At 43.1% G+C, this 27,510-nt stretch overlaps 2 protein-coding genes across 2 annotated transcripts in view; both read left to right on the top strand.

Annotated features, from left to right (window-relative positions):
* Positions 1 to 3,427, top strand: part of EFCAB5 (EF-hand calcium binding domain 5) — a 62,743-nt gene extending 59,316 nt beyond the window's left edge. The window contains exon 21 of the mRNA XM_070735467.1: positions 2,291 to 3,427. Within this exon, the coding sequence (XP_070591568.1) occupies positions 2,291 to 2,538 (248 nt within the window). The 3' untranslated portion in view covers positions 2,539 to 3,427. The remainder of the gene's footprint in view (positions 1 to 2,290) is intronic.
* Positions 3,428 to 8,284: 4,857 nt separating this feature from the next.
* The window catches only part of NSRP1 (nuclear speckle splicing regulatory protein 1), a 40,309-nt gene continuing 21,083 nt past the window's right edge, over positions 8,285 to 27,510 (top strand). Inside the window, exons 1-2 of the mRNA XM_070735465.1 lie at positions 8,285 to 8,434; positions 17,437 to 17,518. Coding sequence (XP_070591566.1) covers positions 8,415 to 8,434; positions 17,437 to 17,518 — 102 coding nt within the window. The 5' untranslated portion in view covers positions 8,285 to 8,414. The remainder of the gene's footprint in view (positions 8,435 to 17,436; positions 17,519 to 27,510) is intronic.

The raw sequence follows: 27,510 nt of genomic DNA, 5'->3' as shown, positions 1-27,510 counted from the left end.
GGAAGATAGACTGTCTGAGTGACTGCATGCCAAATCCCCTGGGCTGTCTGCTGGGTCCTGCGTGCTGTCTGCCAACTCCTCTGAGCCAGTGGCCTCATCCTCATGGCTGTCTGCCACGTCTTCCTGGCTGTCAGCCAGGCTTTCGCACTCACTTTGTGCCGCATCTCTCCCATCTGTGGGAGCAACGGCTGGCCCAAGCCCAAACACAACAGGTGGCAAGGGTTGTCATGAGTCCCTTCCTTTTAAGGAGGTCCACCTGGTGCAGGGCTTTCTCCATGGTGGCTCCCCCTGTGAAACATCATCCCTGCAAAATAGGATTGGTCCCCTTGTTGACATCCTTTGAAAGAATTTGAAAAAAAAGAGAGTTGGATGGGGCTGTTAGGAGTCGGTCCATAACTGTTGGGTTGGAAATATATTGGCTGCAGGTGTTGAAGACTCCACAAGAGGGAGCTAGACTTCATAGCTTGTTTCTTTTGAGTCGCCCTCTGGCTACTCACTGTTTGCTCTACATTGTCTCTGCAATCTCTCTGTGTTGTAGTCATGTATTACAGCTAAAATTTGTTCAGGTTTGATATCTTTGTTTACTGATTATGAGGAAGGGAACTGGTAGGAAAGACTATGCACTTGGAAATATTTGGCTTGTTATTCTGACTTATTATGTGTGTGACTGTTTATCTGAAGATGTTCTTTTTCAAAGTAAAATTTAATTCCAGTTAATATATCTGTGTGTGGCTGAGTTATTCCCAACTAATCTCAATCTAAAGACAACCTTGGTAAAAAGGATTACGCTGCTCATACATTAACAGGGGCTTTGATGGTCTTCAAGTCCAGGGGTCGGCCAAGAACACAGCCGCGAGAGCCATCGTGGAGCTTCCGAGATTCGCCCACGTTTCTTCAACACTCTGTGGCCTGCACTGGCTGCCGATCAGTTTCCGGTCACAATTCAAAGTGTTGGTCATGACCTTTAAAGCCCTACATGGCATTGGACCAGATTACCTCCGGAACCGCCTGCTACCGCACAAATCCCAGCAACCGATAAGGTCCCACAGAGTTGGCCTTCTCCGGGTCCCGTCGACTAAACAATGTCATTTGGCGGGCCCCAGGGGAAGAGCCTTCTCTGTGGCGGCCCCGGCCCTCTAGAACCAACTCCCCTGGTGTTGTGATTCCGTCTGAGGCTCCTCAGCCCCAACCTTCCTGTCTTTCGTAAACTGTTTGGTATGAATGTTGCTGTTTGGTTTTTAAGTAATGATAGGGTTTTATATGTTTTTAATATTAGATTTGTTCCACTGTTATATTGTTTTTATTGCTGTTGTGAGCCACCCCGAGTCTTCGGAGAGGGGCGGCATACAAATCTAATAAATAAATAAATAAGTGGGCTCTTCTATGACTTGTGGACTTCAACTCCCAGAATTCCTGACACAAATCATGCTGGCTCGGGAATTCTGGGAGTTGAAGTCCACATGTCATAGAAGAGCCCACTTGGCCTATCCCTGTTCTAGTCCAACAGCCCCCAAACTGGCAAATGTCAGTCACGTGATCTCTGGACCGCAACTGTCGTAAACACAGACCGGTTGCCAAGCGCCCAGCTTTTGGTCACATGACCGTGGGAATGTTGCAGTGGTTGTAAGCGAGAGGACCAGTTGTAAGTCTCCTTTTTTCCTCCGGGATTGTAACTTTCCTTGCGGGATTTTATTAGTCTAATGAAATTATAAAGTATAGAAGTGCTTTATAAGTCCTTGACTTACAACCGAAAGCGGAGCCCAAAAGTTCTGTTGTTAAGCGAGACGTTTGTTAAATGAATTTTGCTGCCATTCCTTGAGCCAAGGAGGCACAGTAGTTAGAAGGCAGCTAGTTGTAGCAGGCAGGCAGGCAGGCAGGCAGGAAGGAAGGAAGGAAGGGAGGAAGGGAGGAAAAGAAACAAAAAAAGGGAGAAAGAAAGACACAGAGACAGTTAAAGATGGAGAGAAAGGAAAGAAGGAAGGAAGGAAGGACAGGAAAGAAGGAAGGAAGGAAGGAAGGAAGGAAGGAAGAAAGACACAGAGACAGATATAGAGATGGAGGTCTTTTTCTGCCATCAATCTTCTATGTTTCTATGAATGAGAATGGAGGGGAGGAAGGAAAGAAGGAAGGGTAGGAAAGAAAGAAAGGAAGGAAGAATCCACAGTAACTGAATTTAAACCTGCCTGGGATATACATAGATCCATCCTAAGATAAAATACAGGAAATAGTATAAGGGTTTTTTCTGCCATCAATCTTCTATGTTTCTATGTTTCTGTGTTTCTGAATCTAGGTGTACGTCGGAAAGCAGTCTGGAGGTTCGGCTCGGCTCCGCTAGAGTACCTTTACAACTGGGCCCGCGCCTGCCTGTCCTTGATCGAAATCGCCAAAAAACTTCAGCACCGCACCAGCACAGTCGACTCGGTTTCGGCCCTTTTAACGCCCACACTCTCCACTTCCATCCGGTCATCGCAGATTTCGGCTCTCCGGTCCATCTCTTTTACCTTCCCTGCCAATTCAAGTTCTGTCCAGAATTCGTAGCATTCGTTCAATGTCTAGCGCCTGGTTTCCCAGGCGGGAGTTATAGTTCTCACCTTTAATTCCAAAACGTTTCAATGGGGGGGGGGGCAGAAAGAAAGAGAGAATTGGGGTACAAAGAGCAGGGAAGTTCAAAACCAGCTGGGTTCTTGCAACCCGCAGATTTAAAGATTTGCAAATAAGCGCCTTATTTCCCAGGGCGGGAGTTATGGTTCTCGCCTGTAATTCTGAAACCTTTCAATGGGGGGGGGGGAGAGAGAAAATTGGGGCACAAAGCAGGGAAGTTCAAAACCAGCTGGGTTCTTACAACCCACAAAGTTCAGAGTTAAAGGGGGGAGGGCTCACGCAAAATTGACAAAAAAGGCACCTTATTTCTCAGGGCGGGAGTTATAGTTCTCACCTGTAATTCTGAAAGAGGGGGAGAGAGAGAGAGAAAATTGGGGTTCTCACCTGTAATTCTGAAACCTTTCAATGGGGGGGGAGAGAGAAAAAATAGGGGTACAAAGCAGGCAAGTCCAAAACCAGCCAGGTTCTTGCAACCCACATAATGGGTTCATTATAGTGGGGGGCCTTCACAAAAGATCTGCACCCCAGAGGAATTATTTTAATAAAGAGAAAAAAGGGGGTGCCCTCCCATTTCTCCCCAACTCTTTCATCCACCCCATCCCAAAGAATTAATGAGTTTTCCCATTGGCCGGTTGCCGAAGATGACAACGCCGTTCCTGTTTATCTTCGGAAGCATCGTTTTTAATAAAATTTGGGGGGAAATTAAAATATTTTTTCCCCCTCTCCTCCTTCTGACAAAAACCCACGACGCCTTATCAGGCAAGCGTTTTGCCACTGGAGATTACAAGCTGATTTTAAGGCTGCCGATAAATACGCCGCGGTGTTATTACAACTGGCAATCGTTTTGATTATCGGATGCTTCGAGAGCCTGGGAGAGTTTAATATTGGGAAGACGAAGGGCGGCGGCGGGGGGGGGGGAGACGATAATCCTGGAAATAAGTTTTGCAATCTCTTTTCTGGTGCAGAGACGACTTTTGTCGGCTGGGAGGGGAGATAGTGGGAGGTTGCTGCTCAGCAGCCTTAAGCAAACATTTGGATGAAATGTAGTCTGTTCAATCTACAGCTAAGTCTTCGACGTATGACCACAATTGAGCCCAAAATTTACGTTGCTTGGTGAAAAAAAATCTTTCTTTCATTCTTTTTCTTCCTTTCTTTCTCTTTCTCTTTCTTTCTTTCCTTCCTTTCCTTCCTTCCTCCCTTCCTTTTCTTCCAGGTCTTAATCTCTTTTCTTCCTTCCTTCCTCTCTTCCTCCCATCCTTTTCTTCCAGGTCTTAATCTGTTTTCTTCCTTCCTTCCTTCCTTCCTTTTTCTCTCCCTCTCTCCCATCCTTTTCTTCCAGGTCTTAATCTCTTTTCTTTCTTTCTTTCTTTCTTTCTTTCTTTCTTCTTTCCTTCCTTCCTCCCTCCCTCCCTCCCTTCCATCCTTCCTCCCTCCTTCCCTTCCTTTTCTTCCAGGTCTTAATCTCTTTTCTTTCTTTCTTTCTTTCTTTCTTCTTTCTTTCTTCTTTCCTTCCTTTCCTTCCTTCTTTCATTCATTCATTCTTTCTTTCTTTCTTTGATTTATATGCTGCCCCTCTCCAAGGACTCGGGGTGGCTTACAGCTTTGTCCCATTTTATGAACTTTCCCACCATGGTTGTTAAGTGAAGCATTGCAATTATGAAGTTAATCACATGGCTGTTAAGTGAGTCTGCTTCCCCATAGACTTTGCTTCTCAGAAGGGCACAAAAGCTGATCCCACAAATAGGATAGGGTGGGACAGGATAGCGTAGAAGAGGGACGCCGAATGGGGCGTGTGTGGGTGTGCTAGCATGCGTGCCCGTGCCCAAACCCCTTCCCTCCCCCCTCAGGCATGTGCACCCCTCCCCCATGCTGCCCCACACACATGCGCAGAGACCTTCTTGAAGCCTGCTCCATGAAAAAAACCATAAGTTTGGGAGAACACACTTCCGGTTTGCTCATTGTGCTGTTTCTCGCACTCTGGGGCGTCAGGAAGTTTCCCTGGATCTTCCAAAGTGCAAAAAGCCGCCACAGAAGAGCCTTCTCTGTGGAGGCCCCGGCCCTCTGGAATCAACTCCCCCCCCGGAGATTAGGATTGCCCCCACCCTCCTTGCCTTTCGTAAACTCCTCAAAACCCACCTATGTCGCCAGGCATGGGGAAATTAATATACCCTTAGCTGTTTTGTTTTATGTATGGTTTGCTCGGGTTGTATGATTGTTTTTCAATATGGGCTTTTAAAACTGTTTTAATATTGGATTTGTACATGGTGTTTTTGCTTGTTGTGAGCCGCTCCGAGTCCTTGGAGAAGGGCGGCATACAAATCAATAAAAAACAGCACAACAGGCAAAACGGACGTGTGCTTTCCCAAACGTCCGGTTTATCTGTTGGATGCAGCACTCTAGGTGTGGTCTTACTAACATTTTATGTGCACCAGCTGTCAAGCATTATCAATTTACATCATGTGACCATGAGAATGGTGCAACAGTCATTAAGTGTGAAAAGTGGTCGTAAGTCGCTTCTTTCAGTACCGTTGTAACTTCAAAATCCTGCATGGGATAGAAAAGGTGGATAGAGAACAATTCTTTCCTCTATCACACAATACTAGGACGAGGGGGCCCTCCCTGAAGCTCATAGGTGAGAAAGTGAGGAAAAATCAAGGGAAATATCTCTTCCCCCAGAGGGTCCTCGGTTGATGGGATTCCCTTCCAGAAGAGGTCGTGACAGCTGTCAGCCTGGAGAGCTTCAAGGCAGGATGAGACAGATTCATGGATGCCAAGCATATACAGTAGATGATTATTGAAACGGATGTCCAAGTGCTGCCTCTGTGTTGGTTGAGGCAGGCAGGATTCCCTTGAGTACCACTTGTTGGAGGTCAGGGGAAAGGGAGGGTCTTGCCTTCTCTTTCTGCTCAAGACCTCACCTACAAAAAGATATTGACAAAACTGAACGGGTCCAAAGACGAGCTACAAGAATGGTGGAAGGTCTTAAGCATAAAACGTATCAGGAAAGACTGAATGAACTCAATCTGTATAGTCTGGACTCTGGAGGACAGAAGGAAAAGGGGGGACATGATCAAAACATTTAAATATGTTAAAGGGTTAAATAAGGTCCAGGAGGGAAGTGTTTTTAATAGGAAAGTGAACACAAGAACAAGGGGACACAATCTGAGGTTAGTTGGGGGAAAGATCAGAAGCAACGTGAGAAAATATTATTTCACTGAAAGAGTAGTAGATCCTTGGAACAAACTTCCAGCAGACGTGGTTGGTAAATCCCCAGTAACTGAATTTAAACATGCCTGGGATAAACATAGATCCATCCTAAGATAAAATACAGAAAATAGTATAAGGGCAGACTAGATGGACCATGAGGTCTTTTTCTGCCGTCAGACTTCTATGTTTCTATCCCCATGGACAATTGGTGGGCCACTGTGGGACACAGAATGCTGAACTCGATGGGCTTCGGCCTGATTCAGCAGGGCTCTTCTTAGGTTCTTAAATGTTCACTAAGTGTTGTAAGTCAAGGATGACCTGTACGCTCATAAAGTTTATCTTCAAAGTTATTGGGCAGATTGGAGGGGGAAGAACTTCGGATGGGACCATACAACTAATATGCCTGCGCACCCCTTAAGTGTTCAGAAGAAGCCACCATGACATTCAGATAGTCGGATCTCAGTAGTCCATACTGTGGCCACCTCTGCCCAACTCATGGACAGGGTGCTGGCTATTCCAGCTGTGGCTGTTCTGGCTGAGGAATGTTTTAGCGGTCAGGAGGCATGCACTTTGAAAAGGAATTAAAAGATTTAAGGAGGAAAGTCACCAAGGGGAGAAGCAACTAAATAAATCTAAGAAATCTAATAAATGAACCTGGAATTAAGGAAATTAACCAGAGGAACAGCTTGCCACCAGAAGTTATAGATATTCCATCACTGGAAATTTTTAAGAAAATGATATAGGGTGTCCTGCTTAAGTAAATAAGTAAGTAAGTAAGTAAGGGGTGTGCACAGGGATAATAATAATAATAATTAATAATAATTTATTAGATTTGTATGCCGCCCCTCTACGAAGACTCGGGGCGGCTCACAACAATAATAAAAAACAATATTAAAGTGAAACAAATCTAATATTAAAAAGAAGCATATAAAACCCTATCATATTTAAAAACCAAACAGCACATACATACCAAGCATAAAATATAAAGAGCCTGGGGGAAAGGTGTCTCAACTCCCCCATGGCTGGCGGTATAGGTGGGTCTTGAGTAGTTTACGAAAGACAAGGAGGGTGGGGGCAGTTCTAATCTCCGGGGGGAGTTGATTCCAGAGGGCCGGGGCTGCCACAGAGAAGGCTCTTCCCCTGGGGCCCGCCAAACGTCATTGTTTAGTCAACGGGACCCGGAGAAGGCCAACTCTGTGGGACCTTATCGGTTGCTGGGATTCGTGCGGTAGCAGGCGATTCCGGAGATATTCTGGTCCAATGCCTTGTAGGGCTTCAAAGGTCATAACCAACACTTTGAATTGTGACCAGAAACTGATCAGCAGCCAATGCAAGCCACGGAATGTTGTAGAAACGTGGGCTACTGCCCAGATGGGGAGGGGAACACAGTGGGGTAGCCAAAATGGAGCTCCACCCCAGAACACCCAATTTGTACTGAAAGATGTTGAAACAAAAAGCAGAAGCCATGCCCACAGTGTGGTAGTGAAAATTTTGGTAGCCCATCACTGGGTGTGCATAAGCACACCAGCGTGCCTACCGTATTTGTATCCATTTCATATATTCATAATCATGTTTGTTTGTTCGTTTGTTTATTTCATTTTTCAAACATCTATAGGATAGTAATAGTTTGTATAAACATAAGTAAAAAGTAACAATAAAAAAGGACAGAGACAGTAGGCACGATGGTGCGCTTATGCGCGCCCTTTACAGACCTCTTAGGAATGAGCAGAAGTCAAGTAGACAATCTAAAATAACAGATATAAGTATAAACATAGACAATCTATATATATCTGTTATCTAATACATGCTTGATGAAAAATAAATCCAACTATTAATCTTAATAGGAATATTGGGTCATATTATAATGTTCACAGTATGTTAGGAGGAATATTAATAGGAAATGTTAATAAAAATTGGAAAATAGAAGGCGGAAGGATGTGGTATGGTTGCTGCCTTGAAATAACCCGGAAAGAAATAGTCAAATTATAAAAAAATGTGTTGAATAGGAAATTTTCATTTTAGAACTAAAAACGTTTTAAAAAAAAAAAAGGTGTTTGGAAAGGGATAATTTCTTTTGGTAAGAGATAGATTAGATAGATAGATAGATAGATAGATAGATAGATAGATAGATAGATAGATAGATAGATATAGATAGCTATTTCCTTGCCTCAAATCAAATCTTTTCAAAGAGACATTTTGAAATTAAATAACTTTCCTCATTTGATAGATTGTTGCTCTCCAAAAATGAAAATTCATTTTAAATTAATGCAATTTTTAAACATGAAAATTAATTTAATTAATTTAAAAAAAATTAAAAAGAAAATTAATTCATTAAAATTTTAACATAAAAATTAATTTCATTTAAAAACATTTAAAATGAAAATTAATTAAAATCAAAATCTCAGAATTGGACCCCTTTTTGGGGGAGGGTGGGGCTTCCTTTCTCTATTTTACCCCATCTTCGGAAAAGAAAGATGCGCTTCCCGGGCATGCGCAGAACGCCTCCCTCCCTCCCGCTGCCGAGATGACGCGTGCACAGCAAGAAGGATAGACGGGCGGGGCCTGAAGGAAACGGGGCGGGAAGTCTCGCAAGCCCGGCCTCCAAGATGGCGGCGCCCGGAAAACAGTGAGTCCGGCCTTGCAGTCGGCGGCGACTACGGGGGTGGAAGAGGGGTGTGCTCTGAGTATGGGCAGACGGCGCCCACGGTGGGAGGGGGGCAGAGGGAGGTGGCTGCTGAGGTGCGGGGGTCCAGGTCGAGGCCTGACGGGGTGGAGGGGGGGAGGTCAGAGAAGACTCTAGAATGACGTCATTCCGGGAGGTTGGAGGAAGGGGGGGCAAGCTGGCCTGAATAGCCGCCTCCTCAGTCCTGGAGCCCTCCCTCCCCCAGGCCTTTTAGTTGGGGAGGGGTCGGTTGGACTGGAAGACCTCCAAGGCCCCTTCCAACTCTGTTATTCTATTCCAGGAGTAGGCCAAGTGGGCTCTTCTATGACATATGAACTTCAACTCCCAGAATTCCTGAGCTAGCATGATTGGCTCAGGAATTCTGGGAATTGAAGCCCACAAGTCATAGAAGAGCCCACTTGGCCTACCCCTGACATAGAGCATAGAAAAATAGGGCTAGACGGACCCTTGGAGGTTCAAACAGGAGACCCTATACCAGGGGTAGGCCAAGTTGGCTCTTCTATGACATGTGGACTTCAATTCCCAGAATTCCTGTGCTAGCATGATTGGCTCAGGAATTCTGGGAGTTGAAGTCCAGAAGTCATAGAAGAGCCAATTTGGCCGACCCCTGTTCTGTTCTATTCTATACTATTCTATTCCACTCAACAGAAATAATTGGAAAACTAAGCAGTCATTAAGTGTTTTTTACTTCATGATTCTTGACAAATCTATCTTTTTCCTTTATGTACACTGAGAGGATCTGCACCAAAGGCAAATTCTTTGTGTCCAATCACACTTGGCCAATCAAGAATTCTATTCTATTCTAAACAAGAAGAAGCAACCTGGAACTAAGGAGGAATTTCCTATTAGAAAAATTAACCAGTGGAACTGCTTGCCTCCAGAAGTTGTGAATGCTCCAACACTGGAAGTTTTTAAGCAGATGATGGATAACCATCTGTATGAAGTAGTGTAGGGTTTCCTGCCTAAGCAGAGGGTTGGACTAGAAGACCTCCAAGGTCCCTTCCAACTCTGTTGTTATTATTATTATTATTATTATTATTATTTAATTCTCTGCTGGAGAGAATTTTCCTGAGGATGCACAAGTTTGAAGGCTGGGAAGGCAAAACCTCTGGTCCTGCTGACCGACACAGATTGCATCCTGCAACATAGAAGTGAAACTCGAAAAATTAGAATACATATAGTAATTTAACTTAAAAGGTGAAATTTAATATACGAGAGAGACTCATTACATGCAAGGCAAGATAGCTCAAGCCGTGATTTGTCATAATTGTGATGATTATGGGGTACAGCACATGAAAACCCCAAACTCACTATCTCAGAAAATTAGAATATCACATGCGATCAATAAAAAAAAGGATTGTACATAGATTGTACATAGTTCGACTACTGTAATGCTCCCTACATGGGGCTACCTTTGAAAAGTGTTCGGAAACTTCAGATCGTGCAGAATGCAGCTGCGAGAGCAGTCATGGGCTTCCCCAGATATGCCCATGTTTCACCATCACTCCGCAGTCTGCATTGGCTGCCGATCAATTTCCGGTCACAATTCAAAGTGTTGGTTATGACCTTTAAAGCCCTTCATGGCACTGGACCAGGATACCTCCGAGACCGCCTCCTGCCGCACGAATCCCAGCGACCGATTAGGTCCCACAGAGCGGGCCTTCTCCGGGTCCCGTCAACTAAACAATGTCGGTTGGCGGGCCCCAGGGGAAGAGCCTTCTCTGTGGCGGCACCGGCTCTCTGGAACCAACTCCCCCCAGAGATTAGAACTGCCCCTACTCTTCCTGCCTTCCGTAAACTCCTTAAAACCCACCTTTGCCGTCAGGCATGGGGGAATTGAAACACCTCCCCCGGGCTTGTTCAATTTTATACATGGTATGCTTGTGTGTGTGTCTGTTAGTATATGGGGTTTTTAAATCTTTAAATATTTTAAAGTTATTTGAATTATTTATGATTTGTTATATCTTGTTGTGAGCCGCCCCGAGTCTTCGGAGAGGGGCGGCATACAAATCTAAATAATAAATAAAATAAATAAATAAATATCAGACTTCTGAGAAGTATAAGGAAAAGCAAGTAGGATGCTTGGCTGCATAGCTAGAGGTTTAACAAGCAGGAAGAGGGAGATTGTGATCCCGCTGTATAGAGCGTTGGTGAGACCACATTTGGAATACAGTGTTCCCTCGATTTTCGCAGGGGTTACGTTCCAAGACCTCCCGCGAAAGTTGATTTTCCGCGAAGTAGCGGTGCGGAAGTAAAAACACCATTTTTGGCTATGGACAGCCAAAAACTACCCCCACGCACCCTTTTTCAAGGCAGCGCAAGGAGCCGGGCTTGAAATTAGGGCAGGGAGCGACGAAAGTGCGGAGGCCGGCAAAGATTGCTTTGAATGTCGGCTGCCCCCGCCCCCCCAGCGCCTCCGGCCCCCTCGCCGCTACCGCCCGCCCCCCCGATCCACCCCTCTCACCGGCTTTCTTCGGACACGGGTCCTCCTGCAGCAGCGCTGGCGACTACGGCTTCTCATCCTCCTCATTCGGCCGGTAGCCGCTCTGAGCGCTTTGAGAATGCCTGCCTCGCCCCTCTCACAGTCCCTTAGCTGAGAGCACTTTCGTCCCAGGTATCAGCGAGGGGGCTGCAGGAGAGGTGGGGGCAGGCGTTCTCACAGAGAGGGAGAGGGAGAAAGAGAGAGAGAGCAAGAAGGGGGAGAGTGGAAGGTAGAGAGAGAGAGAAAAATGATAGAAAAAGGGAGAGAAAAGAGAAATGAGAAAATGATTGAAGCAGAGAATGACAGGAAAGAAAGAGAGAGAGAAGTGACTCTTGGTGATGACGTATGACGTCATCGGGTGGGAAAAACCATGGTATAGAAAAAAAACTGCGGAGTATTTTTTAATTAATATTTTTTGAAAAACCGTGGTATAGCCGTTTCGCGAAGTTTGAATCCGCGAAAATCAAGGGATCAGTGTACTGTGTTCAGTTCTGGAGACCTCACCTACAAAAAGATATTGACAAACTTGAACGGGTCCAAAGACGGACTACAAGAATGGTGGAAGGTCTTAAGCATAAAACGTATCAGGAAAGACTTCATGAACTCAATCTGTATAGTCTGGAGGACAGAAGGAAAAGGGGGGACATGATCGAAACATTTAAATGTGTTAAAGGGTTAAATAAGGTTCAGGAGGGAAGTGTTTTTAATAGGAAAGTGAACACAAGAACAAGGGGACACAATCTGAAGTTAGTTGGGGGAAAGATCAAAAGCAAGGTGAGAAAATATTATTTTACTGAAAGAGTAGTAGATCCTTGGAACAAACTTCCAGCAGACGTGGTTGGTAAATCCACAGTAACTGAATGTAAACATGCCTGGGATAAACATATATCCATTGTAAGATAAAATACAGGAAATAGTATAAGGGCAGACTAGATGGACCATGAGGTCTTTTTCTGCCGTCAGACTTCTATGTTTCTAAGTATAAGCATGCATATGTACTCAGTGCTTTGTTTGGGCCCCTTTTGCAGCAATTACTGCCTCAATGCGGCGTGGCATGGAAGCTATCATCCTGTAGCACTGCTGAGGTGTTATGGAAGACCAGGATGCTCCAATAGCGGCCTTCAACTTTCTGCACTGTTCGCTCTCATGTCTCTCATCTTTCTCTTGGCAATGCCCCATAGATTCTGTTCTGCCGGGCTCTATGTTATGAGTCTCTCGAAAATTCAAGGGTACAAATTTCAGACACACACACACTTGAAAGTTCAAAACAATGTTCTTTATCACAAAAATTCAAAAGAAACAAAGCACCCTTTTTGTATTGCCAAGAGCACTCGTCCCAAAACAACCGGGTAGTCTGTACAATCCCCTTAATCAGTCCTTAAGTACTTAGCTAGCAGCTGTGAAGAAACATCACAGCCCTCCTTCTTCCATGAAGTGAGACCCCCACACTTTGCTCTGCTTTGGTTTCAAAGTCGTGAAAAATCAACAAAGTCTGGAAACAGCAAGGCACGGTCCTGAAGAACAACGATCAGATAATCTTCCACAACGGCCAAGCCAACACACTGCTATTTATATCAGCAGCTCTAATTGCTGGAGCCCCACCCAAACACAGGTGGCCTCTTTTATCTCCTGTAATATGTCCTCAATTGGTCTCTTCGATGCATAATTCTGCACATGAGTGGGTCTAACAATTCCGCATCTGAATCGACCGAAGATAATGGAGATTGGCTTCCTGGGCTGTGTGCCAAGCCCCCCTCTTCCAAGTCACTCCCACCTTTTTCTTCGTCCGAGGAAACTGCACTACCTGACTCTGTCGGCAATAAAACAGGCCTAGGACATGTTGATGTTTCCCCTGCATCCACCTCCACATTCCTTGGGGCAGGAGCTGGGCCAGAGCCAACCACAACAGATTCTCTATGGAGTTCAGGTCAGGTGAGTTTGCTGGCCAATCAAGGACAGTAATCCCACGGTCATTGAAGCAGGCAGGTGTTTTTGGCAGTGTGGGCAGGGGCCAAATCCTGGTGGAATATTTAAATCCCCATCCCCATAAAGCTCGTATGCAGATGGAAGCATGGAGCACTCCAAAATCTCCCAGTAGATGCTGGACTTAATGAAGCACAGTGGACGAATACCAGCAGATGACACGGCTCCCCAAATCAACACACACTCTGGAGACATCACACTGGGCTTCAAGCATCTTGCAGTGCGTGCCTCTCCATTCTTCCTCCATCCTCTGGGTCTAGGGTTTCCAAGTGAGATGCAAAGGTTTCCACACAGTCTGTGTTGATTTGGGGAGCCATGTCATCTGCTGGTGTCGGTCCGCTGTGCTTCATTAAGACCAGAGTCAATGCAGCCGTCTACCAGGAAATTTTGGGGCCCTTCATGCTTCCATCCACATACGAGCTTTATGGGGATGGTGATTTAAATCTTCCAGCCCACACTGCCCAAAGCACCAAAACCTGCTTCAGTGATGGTGGGATTACTGTCCTAGATTGGCCAGCACACTCACCTGACCTGAACCCCATAGAGAAGAGAAGATGAGAGACGTGAGACCACAAACAATGCAGAACAGAGGCTACAAAAATGGTGGAGGGTCTTAAGCATAAAACCTATCATGAAAGACTTAATGAACTCAATCTGTATAATCTGGAGGACAGAAGGGAAAGTGGGGACATGATTAAAACATTTAAATATGTGAATGGGTTAAATAAGGTTCAAGAGAGAAGTGTTTTTAATAGGAAAGTGAACAAGAGAATAAGGGGGCACAATCTGAGGTTAGTTGGGGGAAAGTTTAAAAGTAATGTGAGAAAATATTATTTTACTGAAAGAATAGTAGATGCTTGGAACAAACTTCCAGCAGACGTGCTTGGCAAATCCACAGTAACTGAATTTAAACATGCCTGGGATAAACATAGATCCGTCCTGAGATAAAATACAGGAATAGTATAAGGGCAGACTTGATGGACCAGGAGGACTTTTTCTGCCATCAATCTTCTATGTTTCTATGAATGAGGAAGGGAGGGAGGAAGGAAAGGAAGAGAAGGAAGGAAAGAAGGAAGGAAGGAAAGGAAGAAGGAAGAGAAAGGAAGGAAGGAAGAATCCACAGTAACTGAATTTAAACATGCCTGGGATAAACATAGATCCATCCTAAGATAATATAAAGGAAATAGTATAAGGACAGACTAGATGAACCAGTAGGTCTTTTCCTTCCGTCAATCTTTTATGTTTCTCAGAGCTGAAGGCCGCTGTTGAAGCCGCCCCGAGTCTACGGAGAGGGGCAGCATACACATTTAATAAATAAAATAAATAATAAATAAAATCCTGGACTTCCATAACACCTACAGGCTGATGGGTTCCTTGCCACGCCACATTGAGGCAGTAATTGCAAAGGGGGCACACGAAGTACTAAGTACATACACTTTTTATTAGATTTGTATGCTGCCCCGAGTCTTCGGAGAGGGGCGGCATACAAATCTAATAAAATTTAAACTTAAACTTTCAGAAGTCTGATATTGTTCTATGTGCAATCCTTTTTTTATTGATTGCATGTAATATTATGAGATGGGGGACTTGGGGTTTTCATGAGCTGCACCCCATATTCATCACAATTGGGACAAATCATGGCTTGAACTATCTTGCCTTGCACGTTACGAGTATCTCTCATATGTTAAGTTTTACCTTTTATGTTACATTACTGAAATAAATGAACGTTTGCACGATATTCTAATTTTTTGAGTTTCACCTGTAATACCATTAACATCCAGATGGCTATTTTCTGCTTAAAGCATTGATACAAGTTGTCCTCAACTTACAACCGTTCATTTAGTGACCCTTCTAAGTTACAAAAGGCATCTGGAAAGAGTGACTTATATCAATTTTTGACACAGCCGTTGCAACATTTCTATGATCATGTGATCAAAATCAGCTGAGTCACATTTTTGACGGTTGCAGAGTCTCGGGGATACGTGATCCCATTTTGCAACCTTCTGACACGCCAAGTCAATGGGGAAACCAGATTTGCTTAACGGCTACATTATGACAGAAAAACATCTGGTCCATCTTGTCTGCCCTTATACTATTTCCTGTATTTTATCTTAGGATGGATATATCTTTTTTCCAGTCATGTTTCAATTCAGTTACTGTGGATTTACCAACTGCATCTGCTGGAAGTTTGTTTCAAACATCTACTTCTCTTTCAGCCAAAAAATATTTTCTCACTTTGCTTCTGATCTTTCCCCTAACAAACCTCAGATTGTGTCCCCTTGTTTTGGGTTCACTCTCCTATTAAAGACACTTCCCTCCTGAACCTTATTTAACCCTTTAATGTATTTAAATGTTTCAATCCTGTCCCCCCTTTTCCTTCTGTCCTCCAGACTCTACAGATGGAGTTCATGAAGTCTTTCCTGATACGTTTTATGCTTAAGACCTTCCACCATTCTTGTAGCCCGTCTTTGGATCCGATCAATTTGTCAATCTCTTTTTGTAGGTGAGGTCTCCAGAACTGGACACAGTATTATTCCAAATGTGGTCTCACCAGCGCTCTATATAGCGGGATCACAATCTCCCTCTTCCTGCTTGTTATACCTCTAGCTATGCAGTCAAGCATCCTACTTGCTTTCCCTACCGCCTGACTGCACTGTTCCCCCTTTTTGAGACTGTCAGAAATCACTACACTACTAACTTAACGGTGGTTCATTTAGCAACCATGGGAAGGTCATGAAACAGGGCAAAATTCTCTTCAGAAATGTTTCATTTAACAACATAAATTTATTTATTTATTTATTAGATTTTTATGTTGGGCTCAAGGGTGGTAAATCGAGGAGCCCCTGTAATACAGGCTGTCCTTGACATATAACCACAGTTGAGCTGCATCTGTCGTAGATCTCAACCTGTTGGCCAGGCATTTGAATCTCGATGATATGGCTGTGGGGATGTTACTAAGTGTGAAAAATGGACATCAATCACTTTTTTTGAGTGCTGATGTAACTTTGAACAGTCATTAAGTGAATGGGGAATTCTGGGAATTGAAGTTCCCAGCAGACGTGGTTGGTAAATCCACAATAACTGAATTTAAACATGCCTTGGATAAACATAGATCCATCCTAAGATAAAATACAAGAAATAGTATAAGGGCAGACTAGATGGACCAGGAGGTCTTTTTCTGCTGTCAATCTTCTATGTTTCTATGAAATCCACCCTTCCTAATGTTGCCAGTTTTGGCAAAAGTTGCCATAATATTCAGCTAACAAAACCGCTTCTTTGTTATGAATAAACTAATCGTAGCAAAATTATAATATACATATTTTATCAGATGCATTTGTAGGGTTGATATTCCTGGAGGCGTCTCTAATATGGTAAATGATTTAGCTTTACTAGATAAATGGTCAAAGCAATGGAAACTGCAGTTTAATGTTTCCAAATGTAAAATAATGCACTTGGGGAAAAGGAATCCTCAGTCTGAGTATTGTATTGGCAGTTCTGTGTTAGCAAAAACTTCAGAAGAAAAGGATTTAGGGGTAGTGATTTCTGACAGTCTCAAAATGGGTGAACAGTGCAGTGAGGCGGTAGGGAAATCAAGTAGGATGCTTGGCTGCATAGCTAGAGGTATAACAAGCAGGAAGAGGGAGATTGTGATCCCGCTATATAGAGTGCTGGTGAGACCACATTTGGAATACTGTGTTCAGTTCTAGAGACCTCACCTACAAAAAGATATTGACAAAATTGAACGGGTCGAAAGACGGGCTACAAGAATGGTGGAAGGTCTTCAGCATAAAACGTATCAGGAAAGACTTCATGAACTCAATCTGTATAGTCTGGACTGGAGGACAGAAGGAAAAGGGGGGACATGATCTAAACATTTAAATATGTTAAAGGGTTAAATAAGGTTCAGGAGGGAAGTGTTTTTAATAGGAAAGTGAACACAAGAACAAGGGGACACAATCTGAAGTTAGTTGGGGGAAAGATCAAAAGCAACATGAAAAAATATTATTTTACTGAAAGAGTAGTAGATCCTTGGAACAAACTTCCAGCAGACATGGTAGATAAATCCACAGTAACTGAATTTAAACATGCCTGGGATAAACATAGATCCATCCTAAGATAAAATACAGAAAATAGTATAAGGGCAGACTAGATGGACCATGAGGTCTTTTTCTGCCGTCAGACTTCTATGTTTCTACACTCATTGCAAGGTACTCAAGAGTTTTAAAATCAGACAAAACATGCAATTGATCAGATAAAGCAGAAGTTCCCAAACTTGGCAACTTTAAGCATTGCTGGCTGGAGAATTCTGGCAGTTGAAATCCACAAGTGTTAAAGTTCTCAAGTTTGAAGACCTCTGTCCTAGACAGTAGACAGGATATGAGTCTAAAATTAATTTCAAAATTAGACTTTGAAAAATTAAAGTCTGAAATGAACATTGGTGAATCCTGTAGACATAAAACTTTAATTTTTCTCTGGACAGGTATGGACTTATCTTCCCTAAGAAGGTTCAGCAAAAAGGACTGGTCAAGCATGCTGCGTTTATGGACGACTCCGACGACGAGGTCAGTGTCTGAAGCGGCTTTTGATTAGTCGGTATGAGTGTGGTCTTGTGTGTTGCCTGCGAAAGTGGGTCTTTCATCAGCAGGTAGCGACAGCCTTGCCAGAGTTAGTCAGAGACCCGTCCTGTGTTTTATACCTCACATCTCAGTCCCAAATCTTGTAGGTCAGGGGTAGGGAAAGGGTGCCTGTGGATTGAGCCGCAAAGCATGGCCATGTGAAAACTGTGATCAGCAAAGAGTACATCCAGAGGACCAGAAAATTTTTGAAGAGCAAACTGAATGGTGGCAACACTATCAAGGCTATAAATACGTGGGCCGTACCTGTCATTAGATACACAGCTGGCATAATGAACTGGACTCAAGCAGAGCTGGACAACCTGGACAGGAAAACCAGAAAATTAATGACGATCCATCATGCACTACACCCCCGCAGTGACGTTGACAGGCTGTATTTACCAAGGAAAATAGGCGGCAGAGGACTTTTGCAAGTGAAGCAGACAGTGGAAGAAGAGAAGCATGCATTAGCTGACTATGTGAAGGGAAGCAAAGAGTCAGCGTTGATGGAGGTCAACAATAGGAAGCTTCTCAAGGTGAAGCAAACTAAGGACCAGTACAGAAAAAATGTAACTCAATGTCGTATGGACAGTTGGCGGAACAAAGGATTGCATGGCCAGTTCTTGGAGAAGATTGAAGGCAAAGTGGATAAAGAAAAGACCTGGTCATGGCTTACAAGTGGAACACTCAAAAGGAGACAGAAGGACTAATACTGGCGGCACAAGAACAGGCCATTAGAACAAATGCTGTCAAAGCCAGAACTGAAAAATCAACAGACGATCCAAAGTGCAGACTTTGTAAAGAAACAGATGAAACAATCGATCACATACTCAGCTGCTGCAAAAAAGATCGCACAGACTGACTACAAGCATAGACATAATGCTGTGGCACAGATGATCCACTGGAACTTGTGCCGGAACTACCATTTACCAGTGGCAAAGAACTGGTGGGATCATAAGCCCGAAAAAGTGGTCGAAAATGAGCAAGCAAAACTACTGTGGGACTTCCGACTTCAGACTGACCGAATTCTGAAGCATAACACACCAGACATTGTGATCGTGGAGAAAAAGAAAGCATGGATCATCAACATCGCAATCCCAGGAGACAGCAGAATTGAGGAGAAGCAGCTAGAGAAATTAGTGAAATACGAAGATCTAAAAAGCGAGCTGCAACGACTCTGGCATAAGCCCGTGAAAGTGGTCCCAGTGGTCCTTGGCACGCTGGGCGCAGGGCCAAAGGATCTCAGCGGACATTTGAAAACCATCGGAATTGACAAAATCTCCATCTGTCAATTGCAAAAGGCCACTTTACTGGGATCGGCAAACATAATTCGCTGCTACATCACACAGTCCTAGGTGCTTGGGAAGCGCCCGACTGGTGATGAAATATGAAATCCAGCATAGTGATCTCGTTTGCTGTGTTGTACTGACATAATAATAATAATAATAATAATAATAATAATAATAATAATAATAATAATAACAACAACTTCAACTCAAGTCAACTTCAACCCAACTTTATCTCCCTTCAATTCCCAAGATAAAATAAAAAAATGTGGGATGGACAGCAACCCCATCAGATGGATTCAAAGCTGGCTGACCAACTGCACTCAACGTGTAGGGCTCAATGGAGCTACATCTACACAGAGGGATGTATGTAGTGGAGCACCCCAAGGTTCTGTTTTAGGCCCAGGACTCTTCAACATCTTCCTCAATGACTTGGACGAGGGGATGACACCAAACTAGCCAACACTCCAGAAGATAGGCTCAAGGTACAGAAGGATCTTGACAGACTTGAACAATGGACGCTATCTCACAAAATGAAATTCAGTGGTGAAAAAAGTAAGGTTCTACATTTAAGCAGGAAAAACAAAATGCACAGGTACTGTATATGTGGTACCTTGCTCAACAGTAGTAACGAGTCTGCGGAGAGGGGCGGCATATAAATCTATATAAATGCAATAAATCTAACAGTGAGAGGGACCTTGGAGTCCTAGTGGACAACCATTGAAATAAGATCCAGCTGTGTGCAGCAGCTGCCAAAAAAGCCAACACAGTTCTACGCTGCATCAACAGAGGGAGAGAATCAAGATCACGTGAAATGTTAATACCACGGTCGTAAGTCACTTCTTTTTGCACTGTGCTAACTTTGAACGGTTGCTAAATGAACGGTTGTAAGTTGAGGAGAACCTATACCGCCTGAGAAGGACCTGTATCGCTGCTGGATGTCATGGGCTCAGCCATTTTTGCAATTTCGGTTTTGTGTAAAAAAAAAAAAAGTATGCATTTTATTTATCGCAAAAGCTTTTTTTCCAGTAGAGGGTGCTACACACCAGGACACACAAATTTGTGTAGCTTTTTTGTGAGCGAGAAAGCAGCTTTAAGCTCCGTGGAAGGACTGAAGAAATACAGCTAGTCCTCGACGTACGTCCAGAATTGAGCCTTGTTGTTAAGTGAGACAGTCGTTAAGTGGGCTTTTGCCCCCTTTTACGACTTTTCTTGCCTCGGTTGTTAAATGATGTTAAGTGAGTCTGGTTTCCATTCTGACTTTGCTTGTCAGAAGGCTGCTGGAGGAGATTGCGTGACCCTGGGACCCATAATAATAATAATAATAATAATAATAATAATAATAATAATAATAATATTTGTATGCCGCCCCTCTCTGAGGACTCGGGGCAGCTCACAACAACATAAACAATGTACAAATCCAATTTTAAAATACAATTTAAAACCCTTATAATAAAATAAAATAATCACACAACCAAGCAAACCATACACCAGCCTTAACAATTGGGATGTGTGTTAGTTTCCCCAAGCCTGGCAACAAAGATGAGTTTTTAATAACTTACGAAAGGCGAGATTGGGGGCAGTCCTGATCTCTGGGGGGAGTTGGTTCCAGAGGGCCGGGGCCGCCACAGAGAAGGCTCTTCCCCTGGGGCCCGCCAGACAACGTTGTTTAGTCGACGAGAGCCGGAGAACTCTGTGGGACCTAATTGGCCTAACCGTCATAAATATGAATCGGTGGCCAAGCATCTGAATTTTGACCACGTGATTATGGGGAGGTTACAGAGGTCGTAACTCTTAAAAAACCGCGAGAAATCCCTTTTTTTTAGCCCCGTCATAACTTTGGACAGTCACTAAACAAACCGTTGTAAGTCGAGAACAACCTGTACTTGCTTGTCCCAAGCAAAGGCTCAGGATAAACATCGGCCGTCAGTGTTGCAACCAGAAATTCCATTACTAAGCAACGGGGTGTTGAAGTCATTCACACCTGATTTTACAGGTGGTCTTCGACTTACAACAGTTAGTGAAATGTTTGTTCTCTTGATGGAAGAAACATAGAAACATAGAAGACTGACGGCAGAAAAAGACCTCATGGTCCATCTAGTCTGCCCTTATACTATTTCCTGCATTTTATCTTACAATGGATATATGTTTATCCCAGGCATGTTTCAATTCAGTTACTGTGGATTTACCAACCACATCTGCTGGAAGTTTGTTCCAAGGATCTACTACTCTTTCAGTAAAATAATATTTTCTCATGTTGCTTTTGATCTTTCCCCCAACTAACTTCAGATTGTGTCCCCTTGTTCTTGTGTTCCCTTTCCTATTAAAAACACTTCCCTCCTGGACCTTATTTAACCCTTTCACATATTTAAATGTTTCGATCCTGTCCCCCCTTTTCCTTCTGTCCTCCAGATTAAACAGATTGAGTTCATGAAGTCTTTCCCGATACGTTTTATGCTTCAGACCTTCCACTATTTTTGCAGCCCGTCTTTGGACCCGTTCAATTTGATCCATATCTTTTTGCAGGTGGGGTCTCCAGAACTGAATATGTTCTAGATGGCAGATCATATTCTATGAATATGTTCTATGTTTCTATGAATAGATAATAAATAATGATAGATACATAGATAAATGAATAGATGAATAAATGAATAGATAGATGGATGGATGGATGGACGGACGGACAGATAGATAGATAGAACCAGCAGACGTGGTAGATAAATTCACAGTAACTGAATGTAAACATGCCTGGGATAAACATAGATCCATCCTAAGATAAAATAAAGGAAATAGTATAAGGGCAGACTAGATGGACCAGGAGGTCTTTTTCTGCCATCAGACTTCTATGTTTCTATGACAGATAGATAGATCATACATACATACATACATACATACATACATACATACATACATACATACATACATACATACAGGAGGGATACGACCTCTTCTACCTCCAGTCTACAACACAGTCCTTTCAGCAGTTCCAAGAAGGCTCCACACCCATTTTCACCACTCAGATGAGACCATGAGGACACAGGTAAACCTCCAGGTGGCCTCAATGACCTTCTAAAAGGATGCGAAGGACCAGGTGCCTGCAAGGAGCATCAATCCTTCCCTTCCCCCACCATCCAGTCAGAGTCGAAGAAGCTTCTGGGATGAAAAGCGAAACTTCTTCAAAGAAGAAACAAGAAAGTCCAGCTGCCTCCAGAATATAGTTTGGGACAACCATGTCCTGGATGATGGAGAATCTCCATGGACATACATTTAGGCAAGAAAAATGTTTCCAAATGTAAAACAATGCACTTGGGGAAAAGGAATCCTCAATCTGAGTATTGCATTGGCAGTTCTTTGTTAGCAAAAACTTCAGAAGAGAAGGATTTAGGGGTCGTGATTTCTGACAGTCTCAAAATGGGTGAACAATGTGGTCGGGCGGTAGGAAAAGCAAGTAGGATGCTTGGCTGCATAGCTAGAGGTATAACAAGCAGGAAGAGGGAGATTGTGATCCCCTTATATAGAGCACTGGTGAGACCACACTTGGAGTACTGTGTTCAGTTCTGGAGACCTCACCTACAAAAAGATATGGATAAAATTGAACGGGTCCAAAGACGGGCTACAAGAATGGTGGAAGGTCTTAAGCATAAAACGTATCAGGAAAGACTTCATGAACTCAATCTGTAGAGTCTGGAGGACAGAAGGAAAAGGGGGGACATGATCGAAACATTTAAATATGTTAAAGGGTTAAATAAGGTTCAGGAGGGAAGTGTTTTTAATAGGAAAGTGAACACAAGAACAAGGGGGCACAATCTGAAGTTAGTTGGGGGAAAGATCAAAAGCAAGGTGAGAAAATATTATTTTACTGAAAGAGTAGTAGATCCTTGGAACCAACTTCCAGCAGACGTGGTACATAAATCCACAGTAACTGAATTGAAACATGCCTGGGATAAACATATATCCATTGTAAGATAAAATACAGGAAATAGTATAAGGGCAGACTAGATGGACCAGGAGGTCTTTTTCTGCCGTCAGTCTTCTATGTTTCTAAGAACACTCTTGAAGGGTAGCCCCAAGCAAAGCCCCTGTCTAGGCAGGTGAGGATGAGGGTGTGTGAGTAATGGGGTGTCAAGTCCTCCTTTTCCAGGTGAGCTTACCTGGATGAAGGTCGCTGCAGTCCAGTAATATTGTATAGCGTTGTAAGGGTCCCATCTCGGCCCCGAGAACATTTTTTTCAAACACAAATTCAAAACCTACCAAGGCTGTTTCGGGCATCTGCACCAGAGGCAAATTCCTTGTGTTTGCCAATCACACTTGGCCAATCAGGAATTCTGTTCTGTTCTGCATTTCTATTCTATTCTTATTCTATTCTAATTTCCATTCATTCTATTCTATTCTATTCTACTCTATACTATTCTAACCTATACTGACCTATAAAGCCCTACATGGCATGGGACCAGATTACTTACATAGAAACATAGAAACATAGAAGTCTGACGGCAGAAAAAGACCTCATGGTCCATCTAGTCTGCCCTTATACTATTTTCTGTATTTTATCTTAGGATGTATGTTTATCCTAGGCACGTTTAAATTCAGTTACTGTGGATTTACCAACCATGTCTGCTGGAAGTTTGTTCCAAGGATCTACTACTCTTTCAGTAAAATAATATTTTCTCATGTTGCTTTTGATCTTTCCCCCAACTAACCTCAGATTGTGCCTCCTTGTTCTTGTGTTCACTTTCCTATTAAAAACACTTCCCTCCTGGACCTTATTTCACCCTTGAACATATTTAAATGTTTCGATCATGTCCCCCCTTTCCCTTCTGTCCTCCAGACTATACAGATTGAGTTCATGAAGTCTTTCCTGATACGTTTTATGCTTAAGACCTTCCACCATTCTTGTAGCCCGTCTTTGGACCCGTTCAATTTTGTCAATATCTTTTTGTAGGTGAGGTCTCCAGAACTGAACACAGTATTCCAAATGTGGTCTCACCAGCGCTCTATATAAGGGGATCACAATCTCCCTCTTCCTGCTTGTTATACCTCTAGCTATGCAGCCAAGCATCCTACTTGCTTTCCCTACCACCTGACTGCACTGTTCACCCATTTTGAGACTGTCAGAAATCACGACCCCTAAATCCTTTTCTTCTGAAGTTTTTGCTAACACATTATTCTACTCTATTCTAATTTCCATTTATTCTATTCTATTTTACTCTATACTATTCTAACCTATACTAACCTATTCTGACATATAAAGCCCTACATGGCATGGGACCACATTACTTGCAGGACCGCCTTTTGTCGCATGAATCCAGGCGTCCCACATAGTCCTGTCAACTAGACAATGTCACTTGAGGGGTCCTAGGGGAAGAGCCTTCTCTGGGGGGCCCAGCCCTCTGGAATCAGCTCCCCCCAGAGATTCGCACTGCCCCCATCCTCCCTGCCTTTCGTAAGAATTTGAAAACGTATTTATGCCGCCAGGCTTGGGGTCAGTAGACCCCAGCCTCTGGCGAGTGAATATTTAGGATGTTTGCAGTGTGTGTTTGAATGATTAATTTTTAAATGTTTAGCTTTTTAGAATATTTTAAACTAATTGGATTTGGATGTGTTTTATATACTGTGTTTTTTTTAATTGAAATGTTGTGAGCCGTCCCAAGTCCACGGAGAAGGGTGGCACATAAGTCCAATAAATAAATAAATAATAAATGAATTTCCATTCTATTCCATTCTATTCTATTCTAATTTCCATTCATTCTATTCTATACTCTATTCCACATTTCTATTCTGTTCTGTTCTCTTCCATTCTATTCTATTCTAATTTCCATACATTCTATTCTACTGTATTCCGCAGTTCTGTTCTGTTCTATTCTCTTATACTCTATTCCTATTCCTATTCCATTCTATTCTAATTTCCATTCCATTCTACTCTAATTTTATTCTATTCTAATTTCCATACATTCTCTTCTACTCTACTCTATTCTAATTTCCATTCTATTCTATCCTATTTTAATTTCCATTCATTCTATTCTACTCTACTCTACTCTAATTTCCATTTTGTTCTATTTTATTCTACATGTATTCTGTTCTAACTCTACTGTTCTATTCTAGAGTGTAGAGAGTTCTAGAGAGTTCAAAAATACCACCATGGGGGGGGGGAGATTAATGGGTGTGGGGTCTTCACTTGTGGCTGTGAGACTATGCTTTGGCGGGGGGGGGGGGATATCGTAAAGTTTAAAACCCCTCCGTTATTTCACAGTTCACCAAGTCGTAATAAATCTAGCCTTTATCAATTTTTTTTAAAAAAAGAGAGATCATTTCTTTAAAAAAGCAAAATTACTTTATTAGTTCAGTAATAATTTTAGGCCTTTTGGAGATAAGGAGGTTGCCTCGGGGAGGGTTTCATTTCCTGGCTGCTCTCTTATCAGAGAAAAGTTGCGCCTGGCGTGTCTGAAGTTGGGGTATTTATAACTGAACTCTAATATTAAAGTCCGGCACACCTGCCTCGGCCGAGCTGATGGTACATTAGATAGAAAACTTTCCTTCCCTTTTTAAAAAATATCATCCTTCAAATTTCATTAAGGCTTCCCTAACAACTTAGTTATGGGAAGGGGCAGTTGTTCCCTTTCTGTTCTTCAAGTTCTCGAGTTATGACCACGATTCCTACGTTTCTGTTGTTAACGAGTCTCCAGAGAGGGGCGGCATACAAATCTAATAAATTATTATTATTATTATTATTAAATTAGCCACGACAGTTTTTAAGTGAATTTGCAACCTTTCCTACTATAGTTGTTAGGAGAAGAGGGAGATTGTGATCCCACTGGTGAGACCCCATTTGGAATACTGTGTCCAGTTCTGGAGACCTCACCTACAAAATGAGACTGACAAAATTGAAGGGTCCAAAGATGGGCTACAAGAATGGTGGAAGGTCTTAAGCATCAAACTGATCAGGAAAGACTTCACGGACTCCATCTGTATAGTCTGGAGGACAGAAGGGAAAGGGGGGATGTGATCGGAATATTTAAATATGTTAAAGGGTAAAATAAGGCTCAGGGGGGAAGTGTTTTTAATAGGAAAGTGAACACAAGAACAAGGGGGCACAATCTGAGGTCAATTGGGGGAAAGATCAGAAGTAACATGAGAAAATATTATTTTACTGAAAGAGTAGTAGATGCTTGGAACAAACTTCCAGTAGACATGGTTGGTAAATCCACAGTAACTGAATTGAAACATAGGATAAAATACAGGAAATAGTATAAGGGCAGACTAGATGGACCAGGAGGTCTTTTTCTGCCGTCAATCTTCTATGGTTCTTAAATGAATCACTTGTTAAGTTAGTAATTCCCAGAATTCTCCAGCCAGGAGGCTTTAAGGAGTGGACTTCATCCCCAGAATTCCCCCAGCCAACATGATTTGGATCAGAGGTCTTCAAACTTGGCAGCTTGAAGACTGGTGGACTTCAACTCTCAGAATTCCTCCTCCAGTCATACTAGCTCAGGAATGGGAGTTGAAGTCCACAAGCCTTAAACTTGCCAGGTTTGAAGACCCTTGCACCCCCTAATCCCTAAACCAGGGTCTGCAAACCTGTTAGCTTTAAGACTGGTGGACTTCAACTCCCAGAATACCTCCTCCAGTCATGCTAGATGGGGCAACTCAACCCTGACAAGACGGAGTAGCTGTGGGTCTTGTCTCCCAAGGAAAATTCCATCTGTCCGTCCATTGCCATGTGGAGAATTACTGATACCCTCGGAGAAAGTCCGCAACTTGGGCGTCCTCCTCGATCCACAGCTCACATTAGAGAACCATCTTTCAGCTGTGTCGAGGGGGGGCGTTTGTCCAGGTTCGCCTGGTGCACCAGTTGCGGCCCTATTTGGACAGGGAGTCACTTCTCATGGTCGCTCATGCCCTTATCACCTCAAGATTCGACTACTGTAACGCTCTCTACATGGGGCTACCTTTGAAAAGTGTTCGGAAACTTCAGATCGTGCAGAATGTGGCTGCGAGAGCAATCATGGGCTTCCCCAGGTATGCCCATGTCACACCAACATTCCGCAGTCTGCATTGGTTGCCGATCAGTTTCCGGTCACAATTCAAAGTGTTGGTAATGACCTATAAAGCCCTTCATGGCATCGGACCAGAATACCTACGAGACCACCTGCTGCCGCACGAATCCCAGCAGCCGATAAGGTCCTACAGAGTCGGCCTTCTCCGGGTCCCGTTGACTAAGCAATGCCGTCTGGCGGGGCCCAGGGGAAGAGCCTTCTCTGTGGCGGCCCCGGCCCTCTGGAACCAACTCCTCCCAGAGATTAGGACTGCCCCCACCCTCCTTACCTTTCTTAAACTTTTGAAAAGCCACCTATGTCACCAGGCACAGGGAAATGAATATACCCCTTAGCTATTATGATTTATGTATGGTTTGTTTGGGCTGTATGATTATTTTTTATAAGGGTTTTAAACTGTTTTTTAATCATTGGATTTGTATATTATGTATTTTTTGTTGTTGTTGTGAGCATCTCCGTGTCCTCGGAGAGGGGTGACATACCACTCTAATAAATTATTATTATTATTATTATTATTATTATTATTATTATTATTATTATCATCATCATCATCATCATCATCATTATCATTATTATCATCATTGATATTAATATTATTAATTAT

The sequence above is a fragment of the Erythrolamprus reginae genome, chromosome 1, assembly GCF_031021105.1.
Source record: "Erythrolamprus reginae isolate rEryReg1 chromosome 1, rEryReg1.hap1, whole genome shotgun sequence".
Lineage (NCBI taxonomy): Eukaryota > Metazoa > Chordata > Lepidosauria > Squamata > Dipsadidae > Erythrolamprus > Erythrolamprus reginae.
Note: the sequence above shows the minus strand (reverse complement) of the source record. Positions and strands in the feature narration are given on the sequence as shown.